This window comes from Mangifera indica, chromosome 4, assembly GCF_011075055.1.
Source record: "Mangifera indica cultivar Alphonso chromosome 4, CATAS_Mindica_2.1, whole genome shotgun sequence".
In the NCBI taxonomy this organism is placed as follows: Eukaryota; Viridiplantae; Streptophyta; class Magnoliopsida; order Sapindales; family Anacardiaceae; genus Mangifera; species Mangifera indica.
Window position 1 is genome coordinate 12,427,313 of NC_058140.1, and position 12,120 is coordinate 12,439,432.

The 12,120-nt window shown below is 34.6% G+C and overlaps 1 protein-coding gene across 2 annotated transcripts; it reads left to right on the top strand.

Moving 5' to 3' along the window:
- The first annotated feature begins 470 nt into the window (after nt 1–470).
- Nucleotides 471–11,740, top strand: LOC123213885 (presequence protease 1, chloroplastic/mitochondrial-like). Of its 2 annotated transcripts, none has more exons than XM_044633512.1 (19): nt 471–498; nt 3,086–3,269; nt 3,653–3,827; nt 3,911–4,043; nt 4,166–4,236; nt 4,602–4,685; nt 5,525–5,615; nt 6,216–6,736; nt 6,822–6,986; nt 7,068–7,286; nt 7,380–7,507; nt 7,989–8,178; nt 8,883–8,966; nt 9,050–9,147; nt 9,512–9,776; nt 9,863–10,025; nt 10,102–10,282; nt 10,987–11,058; nt 11,332–11,740. In XM_044633512.1, the coding sequence occupies exons 1-19, from the start codon at nt 486–488 to the stop codon at nt 11,471–11,473; spliced, it is 2,979 nt and encodes a 992-aa protein (XP_044489447.1). In that variant the 5' UTR covers nt 471–485; the 3' UTR covers nt 11,474–11,740. The 2 variants fall into 2 exon arrangements, with proteins under 2 accessions (XP_044489447.1, XP_044489446.1); XM_044633511.1 differs by lacking the exon at nt 471–498 and adding an exon at nt 2,398–2,820.
- Nucleotides 11,741–12,120: the final 380 nt, after the last annotated feature.

Consider the following 12,120-nt stretch of genomic DNA (forward strand, 5'->3'; position numbering starts at 1 on the left):
AAAGATTAAAGAGGAGTATTTTGGAAAAGTTGATTACTGTTGTGGTATATTTGTTTAAGCTTTAGAATGAGTAAGATTTATGTATACACAGATTAAAATAAGGGTAAAAATTTCAATTTTTTTTTTTTTTATTAGTCTATTAAATCATTATTTTTTAATAATTTTTGAATTTTAAAATATTTTTTATCAAATCGTATTGGACTGACTTGCAGACATTATTCTAAGGCCCCAGACAAGGCTCACAATGTTGCATATTAATTATACCCCCTGCAACTTGCCAGATAAAAGGACCTTCAAATGTAAAGTCAACTTAATTAAAACGTTGCGTTTATTGAAGGAAGTATATTATTATTTTAGTTTCTCGAATAAACTCCAAGTGCTGTTCAATAAAAGTATCTCTCTCTCTCTTTCCTTTTGTTCTTTGTGTTTTTTTTTCCCTGTTTCTCTGTAGTCAGGGGCTAGATCTGAGTCCTTCATTTCATCAGATGGTGATAACCGGTAAGTTTTTTGTTTTTTTGCTTATTAAATCTATGATCGAGATTTGTTGTAACAGGTGGAGCCAACTGGCAGTTGTATAGAAAGCCTGTAAAACCTAATAAAGAATTAATGAAAAATCTGGAGGAATTATTCAAAAATCTTATAGTTTCTTACTCTGGATTTCGATTGAAGTCTTGTTTCTTGTTAATCTTTCATAAACCGTGTCACGGGCCAATCTGACTTCCCGGCATGTCTCCAGGAAACTATGTCACCCAAATGTAAACCGAGAGCTTGATTGCCTTCTTGTACAGTTTCTGTTACCTTTGGCCGAGTTCAAGAATTTTTTTTCTTGGAAATAAAAGATATTTGTCAACCTGTTCGACAACCTCGATTCCCGAAGACATGTCAAAATTGGAAACCAAAACAAAAGAAAGCGAAGGTGAAGAAAAGAATGTGAACAAGAGTTTGGTGGTTTGGCCATCCGTGTTGTTACCTAGGAGGTCTTTCGATAGAGGAAGAAAGAGGATGGCCAAACAACTCAACCTCTAATCACCTCTTCTCACCAAGTAACCTTCTTGTCGATTTTAACCTTTTATTTCTCCCTCTACACTCTTCTTTGCTCTCTTCTTCAAGTCGGCGAAGGATGCAGCTTTAGGAAGCTTTTTCATGGCTTTGGCTTTTTCTCTGCAAGAGCCTTCTTGGCTGCAGGCTTCTTTTCTACTTTCAGTTTAGAGCCTTTTGGAAATTAGATTGCCTGTAGATTTAAAACTTGAAAAACAGAGAACACACACAAATCCAGAACTGTACTAAATTTTTGTTTTTTAAGAATCGATTGAGAGATTCGTTTTTAAAAAAAATATTTTTTTTACACCCAAAAACTTATTCCCATCCAAAGTCTAGTTCACTCTTCCTCCTGGGATGTCTGTCTCTCTTGGGCGTTTTTCTCCTGATAGCTCTTTCTCATGCTATGAAGAAGATGAAGTGTCATTTGCAATTTGTCTACGATGGTTTACGATTGACAACAATTTAGAGTAGAAAAAGACGGTCGTTAGAAATGTAGATGACAACCTAAGAGATAAAAGAAATAATTTAAGTTTGAAAAAAAAATGATTTTTTAAAAATAAAAAATTTTAAATAAAGATGAACTTAGTTTTTAAAATTTTTTTAAAAAATGATATTTTTATTTTTATATTTAACTTATAATTTTAATATAAATTTAAGTAAAAATGGGTGTTTATAATTTTAAAATCTCATAAATATATTTTTAGAAATAGAGAAAATCTTGGAAAAGATTAAGTCCTTTGCTTTTTTCTTTTAAATATAATTAATAATTAAAACTAAATAGAAAAAAATACCTTAATGCCATTTCATAGTTAAATTTATTAAAAAGAATTAAACTAAAGATATTAATTTATAATTTTTTTCATTTTATAGATGATAATTTGTCGGTTTTAGTTAATCTCTTAAAGATTACAATCTGTTTCCTTCTGATGACTTGCACGACCATCCGGTTCCATTGGTTTTAATTGGCCTAAGCAGCTACCGCATGTTTATGAAAAATTTGTTAGGCTATCACTACCACTTTTTTAAATTTCCTGGAGAGGATCTTCACGATCTAATTATAAAAGAAGCACGATGAAAAAAAATTACCACGAAGGGCGATAACCAAAGAAAAACTTTTCCGCCAAGCAACCGGACCTTGACTCGAGCCTCAGATTTCTATGAAAGAAGTTAAAAAATCCCTCGAATATTATTAACATGATTTCTGAAAAAAATAAAATAAAATAAAATACTAATTAATTTTCTTGTCAAGCAGAAATTTAGAAAGATCGGGAAATTTAAGGACAAGGGTTTGAATGAAAACTTGGTCGATTACAAGCCACAATTGCATTAATAGATATTTTCCCAGGCAACAAATCCTTTCATCAAACCTCTCCAAAACCCAACCAATCAGAGCCGCCCAAATATCGCAACACGCGACAACGGCAACAATGAAAAGAAAAAATCATTTTAAAAACGCCAACTCAAATACTGTAGCTTAGGGTTATCCTGACTGTCTGTCAGTGACAATGGAGAGAACGGCTTTGCTTCGCTCTCTCTCGTGTTCTTCTCTCGCTTGCAACAGATATTACTTCCGATCTTCTCACAAGCTTTCGCAATCTCTCTTTTCTCGTCCTTCTTCATCATTATCTGCCGCTAGGAGAAATCAGCTCCGTCTGATTCCCAACCTCACTGGACGCTCGCTGCACCGTTGTCACATCAGATTACGCCCTCCGTTATCCTCTTCTCTTCACTTCAATAAACGTTTCTCAACTCTCTCTATACGCGCCGTCGCCTCTCCTGGTACCAAATGCTTGCTATTTGATACTACGATAAGCATAATTTCTTAAATATCTTCAATTGAGCTAAAATATGTTACGCTCTATTATATATTAAAATTGATATCTTTCGAGACAATACAATTAAGAAAGTTCCATTTGAAATCATTTTGAATAGGTGTAAAATATATAAATTTTAGGATATTCTTGTTAATGAGTTAATACATTCACTGATTAACTCTGTTTTAATAGGTTGTAAACATTTTATTTGCATATCGTTTTGGATGCAGATGTTGTTGAAATCAATGATGAGGTTGCGGAAAAGTATGGATTCGAGAAGGTTTCAGAAGAGTTCATTAAAGAGTGTAAATCAAAGGCTGTGCTTTTCAAGCACAAGAAAACCGGTGCTCAGGTTATGTCTGTATCTAATGATGATGAGAACAAGGTGTTTGGTATTGTCATTCGTACTCCTCCGTAAGTATAATATCATATACACTGTTTTGCCAATTTGTTATGTTGTATATAAGTGTTCATGTACAGCAAAATATTAGTTGAGGGATTTTAACCGTTTGGACTGAATGAGATGAAATCTTGAATTTTGTGGAGGGCATTGGTCATTGGTGCTTGCTTGTATGCGCAATTCATGTATATCTTTAAATATGAGATATAAATTTTGGTAATCTTGTGTTGTTTATATTACCTGGTACTTAGATGTTTTGATTTTATTGGGCATTGGTTATGTTTTGCTATATGTATCAGTTCTTATCAAATTTTATGTGAAAACTATGTTTGGGTTGATTCTTTAATTATGGCCGTATGAACTTGTATCGTCTCTTTGTATGTAATTGACAATGCAGGAAGGATTCAACTGGGATTCCACACATATTAGAGCACAGTGTACTATGTGGATCAAGAAAGTATCCTTTGAAGGAACCATTTGTTGAATTGTTGAAAGGGAGCTTAAACACTTTTCTGAATGCATTCACCTATCCTGATAGGACCTGTTATCCAGTTGCTTCCACAAACACTAAGGTAAAAATGAGATTGAATTATGAGGGGTAGAGACATAAAATTGGAAAATCTTGTTTAACCCACAATATTTGTTCTATAAACAGGACTTTTATAATTTGGTTGATGTCTACCTGGATGCTGTATTCTTTCCAAAGTGTGTGGAGGACTTCCAGACATTTCAGCAGGAGGGTTGGCATTTTGAGCTCAACAATCCTTCAGAGGAAATAACTTATAAAGGTTTCCTTTTGATATTTCAATGCCATATTCCAAAAGATGAGGGTTGATTTTTCCTGGTGAATGATTCATCAAACTTCTGGATATAATTTTTTTTAGCCTTCTTGCTTTATTCTGAACTTCAGGTGTTGTTTTCAATGAGATGAAAGGTGTTTATTCCCAGCCTGACAGTGTATTAGGGCGGACCATTCAACAGGCAAGTTCTACAAGATTTTCTGGTTGCTTTTCTTTCACATTCCTTTGATGTTAGCAACTTTGCAGAACGTTTTCACAACTTATTGCTGAGTAGTGTCCCTGAAAGGGAATCCTGAATTTTATTATTGCAGATAGTGGTAAACCATCGTTTGATATTGAATTTAATTTATTTCAATCTAATTGTTAATATGTTGTGGCCTTACTGCCTAATTGTACATTAAGATTGTCTAGCTATTGTGTGATATGTGTTCAGAGGCCCTATGTGTCTCTGGTGGTTTCAAACACAATGCATTGGTTGCCCTATCCAAATTCTGATACAATCATCTTCTTTGTTATTTATTACTGTGTTTAACAAATTTTCCACAGGCTTTATTTCCTGACAACACATATGGCGTTGACAGTGGAGGTGACCCCAAAGTCATCCCCAAGCTAACATTTGAGGAGTTTAAGGTCTGTCTTGAATTGTCTTTTAACATAATTTTTTGAGTTAAGGTTAGCATGATGTTATTAAGCTTTTAAATGATTATGACCTAATAGTTGTTATATCTTGTGAAGGTTTTGCTTTGTTATTGCTGGACCTAAATGATTTACTGTTCTCTTCCTTTTTCTGGTGTGGATGATTATTATTATTTATATTTATTAAGTTGGGATTGAAACAATGTGCCAGTATTATCCTGTATTATTTATTTATTTATTTATTTTTGTATAAATTGATATCTTTCAACTCTAGGCAGTTTGGTATCAGTATTGATATGTTTAAAGGTTGTTAGAACTTTATTCTATGTTTAGCATGTTGTATCTTATACTGTATGTTTTCTTGAGGGAAATTAAAAAAAAAAGGATGTTGGTACACCTCCATGATTTTTAGAACACAGACTCCTCCGAGGCCATATGAGGTGTGGAACAGACATGATAATGGAGATTTTTGTGCAACAAATTTAGTGGATAATGGAACTGTTGATCTGTGCAATTATGGTTTCTTTGATAAGTTATGCACAAATGCTGATATCCATCTAATTCTAAGAATCTGGAGGTATTGCTGATAAATAAGGAACTATTGACATGTTTTTAGTTTTGTTATTACTTGATTTAATATTCAGTTGGCTGATTTACTGGACTTTTTGGGTTTTAAATCCTGGTCATGGTTTTGTAATGCTTCAGACATACCAGTTGTGAAAAAGTTTTGGCCGCCAAATAATCTCAATGTGAACTGAAACACAGTACTATCTGCTTAGATGTGTAAATAATTGTCTTATTATTCTTTTTTTTTTCCTGAACAAAAAATACAGGAATTTCACCGAAAATATTACCACCCTAGCAATGCAAGGATATGGTTCTATGGAGATGATGATCCAAAAGAACGTCTGCGGATCTTGAGTGGTAATAAATGAAACCTCAGATTTTATGAATTTGTTAGTTTTGTCTTTTTTTTTTTTTTTTCAATTTGTTACCACTTTGTTCTTTCCCTGAGATACATGAATGCTTTCGCCCAAAGTAAAGTGATGAGTTGCAATAATTAAGATGTGTAACAAGATATATGAGCAGACTTTGAAATCTTTCAAGGCTAGCCAATTAAATAATGGAAAATGAAATATCCTTCCATAATTGTGTGTTGTTTCATGTTGCTCTTCTGAGGTCATTTGGATTAAAAAAGAAGATATTGTGATAGTATATTTTAACCTTGGATTGGTGCCAGGTGCATAACCTGTCCTTCATTGATCAGGTGATAGAATCATATATATTAGCCCCACCTCAACCAAAAAAGTTACGTTTCCTGGTTCTCTTATCATCCTTCTTGGAAACTTTAATTTGTGGAGCATGATGTTAAAGGCAGATTAAATGATTCTTGAAACAACAAATATTGTCATCTATGGTCTTCATTCATGTTGAATGTTGTCATTCTAATAGTTTAACTGAATATACAAGTTCAGAGTTCCAGTAGTTATATTTAGTACATTTAAGACTCTTTCTGTTTCACAGAGTATCTGGATAATTTTGAGGCGAGTTCAGCTCCCAGTGAATCTGTAATTACACCTCAAAAACTTTTTTCAAAGCCAGTCAGGGTAGTTGAGAAATATCCTGCCAGTGAATGTGGCGATCTTAAGAGGAAAAACATGGTATGCCTTAATTGGTTGCTCGCAGATAAGCCCTTGGACTTGGAAACTGAACTCGCTCTTGGATTTTTGGATCATCTTATGTTGGGAACTCCTGCTTCTCCCCTGAAGAAAATTCTACTGGAAAGTGGTCTTGGAGATGCCATTGTCGGTGGTGGAATTGAAGATGAACTCCTTCAGCCTCAGTTTAGTATTGGATTGAAGAATGTTTCTGAAGAGAACATTCAAAAGGTAGAAGATTTAATCATGAATACCATGACAAAGTTAGCAGAAGAAGGTTTTGAGGCAGATGCTGTGGAGGCATCCATGAATACAATTGAGTTTTCTCTCAGAGAAAATAACACTGGGTCATTTCCTCGTGGCTTATCACTTATGCTTCGATCCATTGTAAGATTCATTTTGTGTTTTAGATACGTGGTGTTTCTATCTTAATTTCTGTAATCCAGTGCTTGATATGGTTTTTATATTATAGGGTAAATGGATATATGACATGGATCCTTTTGAACCTTTAAAGTATGAGAAACCCTTGATGGATCTGAAAGCAAGGATAGCTGAGGAAGGCTCTAAAGCTGTTTTCTCTCCTTTAATTGAGAAATATCTATTGAACAATCCTCACCGTGTTACTGTAGAAATGCAGGTACTTGATTCACTTTCCATATTTTTTTTATGCTTGTAGTTATTCTCATATCAGATGGTAATCGTTTTAAATCTGGTATAGCCTGATCCAGAGAAAGCTTCTCGTGACGAAGCTGCTGAGAAAGAAGCTTTGGCAAAAGTCAAAGCAAGCATGACAGAAGAAGATCTGGCTGAGCTAGCACGTGCTACACAGGAGCTACGATTGAAGCAAGAAACTCCTGACCATCCAGAAGCTTTAAGAAGCGTTCCAAGTCTATCTATAAATGACATTCCCAAAGAACCTACACGTGTTCCCACAGAGGTTTTCACAATTCATACTGGTTCCTGATTAGTGTCAACATATATCCTTTGAGTTGAAGTGCTAAAATCTGAGCTTTTGCACATATTACTGTAGGTTGGAGATATCAATGGTGTAAAGGTTTTGCAACATGACCTTTTCACAAATGACGTCCTCTACGCAGAAGTTGTCCTAGACTTGAGTCCAGTAAAACAAGAGCTTCTTCCTCTGTTACCACTTTTTTGGTAAGATGATCCCTTAAGTAGCTGATGACCATTTTTTTTCTATGCAAACTCTTACTTTTTCTATTTACTTTTCCTGATCTAGATGTAGAAGGACGTGCTCCAAATAGAATTCATCTTACAGAAAAGACTAGGTTTACTAATTAGAATACTTAAAGAAAGCTATGATCTTTATTCTTCTGGCGGTTTGCTTGTTTTTTGACAGACCTTATTATTAGTTTGCTTGAATCAGAAAATGATTTCTTGGCCTATTCCTTTGGCATGGATTCAACCTGTTATGATGATACTCTTTCTTATTGTGTGACACTTTTGTTTTATCAGTCTCATTAATGAGAAGCAATCTTAAATCAAATAGATCGTTACATGCTACTCTTTGTATCAAAGTAGTTGTGATGTTTATGATGTTGTAATAACTATCTGCATTTGCATGTTTCTGCCAAGTTGATGGAAATTACCCTTTATAAATTTACAATGGACTTGACAGTCAGTCATTGCTGGAGATGGGTACAAAAGTCTTGAGTTTTGTGCAACTTAATCAGTTAATTGGAAGGAAAACTGGAGGAATATCAGTTTATCCATTCACATCATCCATACGAGGCAAAGAAGATCCTTGTTCACATTTGATTGTTCGAGGCAAAGCAATGGCAGGACGAGCTGATGATTTATTTAACCTGGTAATGTTTATAGCAACTTTACAAGTGAATTCATTTTTGAGTTTTTGGTATCCTTGGTGCATCAGAGAGATCAACAACACTGAAGAATTGGCTTTCTTAATTACTTTTGTCATGTAGAAAGTTTGTAGGTTACTTCTTAGCATGCATTTAAGTTGTATTTTTTCAACTAAACTTAGATATTTACTTTTTTCATTAAAGCAATACTATATGCATCTAGTTTTGAATACCCAATTGGGTATCCAGGTGAAGTTTAATCATGAGATTATATATTACTTTATTTTTAATTTAAAATTACCCAATCATAGGATGACACATCATGTAGGTACTTAAAACTATGTGTATATGGTTTTATCATTTTTCATTATATTTGTTAGCATGTAGATGTTTCTGCCAAAGTGAATTGGATTGAGCTTGCTAGATATGCAGGAATAAATAACTGAACACGGGGAATTTTTAAAATAACCGTCAAATTTATCTTTTGCTTTGTTGATTTAATTATTATGGTGTAAATCTTATTTCTGTTGCTTCAATTTACTCCCTCATTGTCAATTTAAATTTGTAAACTCCTCTTGCTGTCTGTCTAATAATATTCTGATACTGTTTTTAGGCTGTTGTTTAAAGTTGTACTGTCATCTGACATCCTGACTGTTTTTGCCTGTGAATTAACAATTGACTGAGGGTTCATGTTTGCTTTATAATTGTAGATGAACTGTGTTCTTCAAGAAGTCCAGTTTACAGACCAGCAGCGTTTCAAGCAGTTTGTTTCCCAAAGCAAAGCTAGAATGGAGGTATATGTTGTGATATTCTAGTAGCATGAATAAAATTATAAAGTTGCAAGTTTCATAATCTCAGATTTCGTCCTTATTTTCAGAACCGATTAAGAGGAAGTGGTCACGGAATTGCAGCTGCTAGAATGGATGCAAAGTTGAATATTGCGGGGTGGATTTCTGAACAAATGGGTGGTGTCAGGTTAGGATATTTTGATGATTTGATGTGATTTCTCTCCTTTGAGCTGATCTGTTCTGCTAATAATGTTATTTATCAAATTCTCACTCAGCAAGCATTGTAATCAAGGAGAAATATTTTCTAGGATTTGATAAATGTATTACCTTTGTTTGGGTTAAAATATTACTTTTGTTCCCTTACCTCTCAGTTTAAGCTTTAAGGCAAATTGGGCAAGCATGATGTTATAATACAATCTGCTAATTCATTTGTTAGTAGTATTATTAAAGTCTGCCTTAAAATTTACGCCAAGCCGCTTTGAGTTTTGGCATAACATTTCATACCTAGTTGACTTAACTGATTTAAATTGTATTTCTTCTTGTACTTTTAGCTACTTAGAATTTCTGCAAGCCCTTGAAGAGAAAGTTGACCAAGACTGGTCTAGCATTTCTTTGTCTCTTGAGGAGATTCGAAGATCCTTACTTTCTAGGGATCGGTGCTTGATTAATCTGACTGCTGATGGGAAAAATCTCAAGAATGTAGAAAAGTTTGTTGGAAAATTTCTTGACATGCTTCCTAGCAACTCTCCTGTTGAAACAGTTAGATGGAAAGCTCAACTTCCTCCAACACATGAAGCTATTGTGATACCTACACAGGTACAGATTTTGTTTCCTTTATTGTTAAAAAATTATAAAAACAAGCACGCCCACTTTTCTGAAGATCCATATCATTTCTTTCTCAGGTAAATTATGTTGGGAAAGCAGGTAACATCTATGACACTGGTTACCAACTTAAAGGAAGTGCGTACGTTATATCGAAATACATAAGCAACACATGGTTGTGGGATCGCATCCGTGTTAGTGGTGGGGCTTATGGTGGTTTCTGTGATTTTGACACTCATTCAGGTGCATTATCATTCTATATGTGTTCACTAGTACTGTCTAGTTGCTGTTTGACAATCTGACCTCTGAATCTGTGTAGGAGTATTCTCCTTCTTATCTTATCGGGACCCAAACTTGATGAAGTCTCTAGATGTCTATGATGGAACAGCAAATTTCTTGCGTGAGTTGGAAATGGATGATGATACGCTTACTAAAGCAATTATTGGGACCATTGGGGATGTAGATTCATATCAGCTTCCAGATGCCAAAGGTTATAGTAGGTATGTCATATGTGGACAATTAGTTGATGCCCCTGACCTTTTTGTGCCTTAAAATGTTTTATTCATTGGTTCTATAAGCTTCATAATATGGGTATGTGTGGCATTATAAACTTTGGGGGAGAATTGGCAGCGGAAAAGGTTCTTTCAGATTTTCATATTTTTGTCCTTGGTGTTCCAAGTATTATGTTTACTTTTTTTGCTTGCTTAAAATTTCCTTTTTCGGGGGAGAGGGACATCGGAGGGGTTTATTGCATGGCAGAAAATCTGTGTGAGATTGGCATTGTCAGTGATTATGGGTTTTAGTGCTGGATTCAAGCTGAGTCGAGTTCGAGCTTGGCCTGGTTTGCAAAAATAGAGCTTGAGCTCGGGCTTGTCGTGCTTACTGTAAATGAGCTCGAGCTTGGCTCGTTTCGAGCTCTAGCTTGGCTTGAGCTTTAATTAATTCATTATTAAAATGACGTCGTTTTAAGACATATTGGTTGAAACGTTGTTGTTTTGTATTAAAATTTTTAATTTGCGAATTTGACGAACAACTTGAGCTCATTTAGGGTTGACTCGTTTTGGAATTGTTTGAACTCGAACAAGCTTAATTTGAATCCAGCCTTGCGGTTTTGTTGAATGTGCTCATTATTATTTTTGTTTGTTCTATTGGTGCCCCATGTTAATATTAAATATAATATATATTTTTTTTTTGCCCTTTTCAGTTTGTTACGCCATTTATTAGGAATTACAGAAGAAGAAAGGCAAAAAAGACGCGAAGAGATATTGTCTACAAGGTAAAGATTTTGCATATTATAATTGTAGATCAAATATTGAAGTTGTCAAAGGTAGAAACACTCCCTGTGCAGTTTACAAGGCTTTATTTGATAAAAAAGCATTATGACAATCACTGGTCAGGATCTGTAAGCTGAACTTGACATTACATAAGGCTCCATTGACCATTTGTTTGTCTGTGACTCATGGCTGGAAAGTCTTGCTTCCATCCAGTAGATCTGATTGTTTGCTTCTTCTGGGTGTATGTGACTTTTTTTACCCTTTTCAACCCACAGTGTAAAGGACTTCAAGGAATTTGCTGATGCAGTTGAGGCCATTAAAGACAAAGGAGTTGTGGTTGCAGTGGCATCTCCTGACGATGTTGATGCTGCAAACAAGGAGCGCTCTAACTTCTTTGAAGTGAAGAAAGCTCTCTAAGAAACTTAAAAGATTGCTTTGACAGCAAGCAGTTCTCAACCTTATCTTTTTCCATATGGTATGAGACGCGCAAATCATTCACTGTTTTTCAATATTTTTCATAGTAATCGGAGAAATAAGATAGCAAAGTAGAAGTATTCACAGCATTTGATGTGATAGCAACTGTATCAGGTCCTGCTGTAAAAATACTGTGCATTTTTAACATTAGCATCCTTTGATTTATTAACCTGCGAAACTTGTCTTATACACTTGTCCATTTTTCCTTCACCATCGGAAATATCGATGTCAGATTTGACAAGCTATTCTATATTTGCTCTGTTTATTTGAATCCCGGAATGTACAGTCAGTAGAAAATCCTGCTTCTGTGCAGCCTTATGTTCAATGACAGATTCTCCAGGTGCTGTGAATTGTGTAAACACCCTGTTATTCTGTTCGACGCCTCCCTCACTCAGCTCGGTAAGTAATTGCGAGCTGATTATCAAAATTTGTGTTCTTTATATTTTTTCAGTTACACACTGAAGAGCATACCAAATTTTATTGATTTGAAATGCTACAAATCCTGCTTTTTCAACCTCTGATGATTCCATAGGATATATTGTAGATCAAATACCTAAGCAATCAATTTTTAAAAATAAATTAGTTGATTA

Bases quoted from the DNA above. Each gene is read 5' to 3' on its own strand.
- LOC123213885 (XM_044633511.1), top strand. From the start codon at position 2,547: ATGGAGAGAACGGCTTTGCTTCGCTCTCTCTCGTGTTCTTCTCTCGCT. The intron at 4,686-5,524 runs GTCTGTCTTGAA...CAAAAAATACAG, and splicing joins TAACATTTGAGGAGTTTAAG to GAATTTCACCGAAAATATTA. The intron at 8,967-9,049 runs GTATATGTTGTG...CCTTATTTTCAG, and splicing joins AAAGCAAAGCTAGAATGGAG to AACCGATTAAGAGGAAGTGG.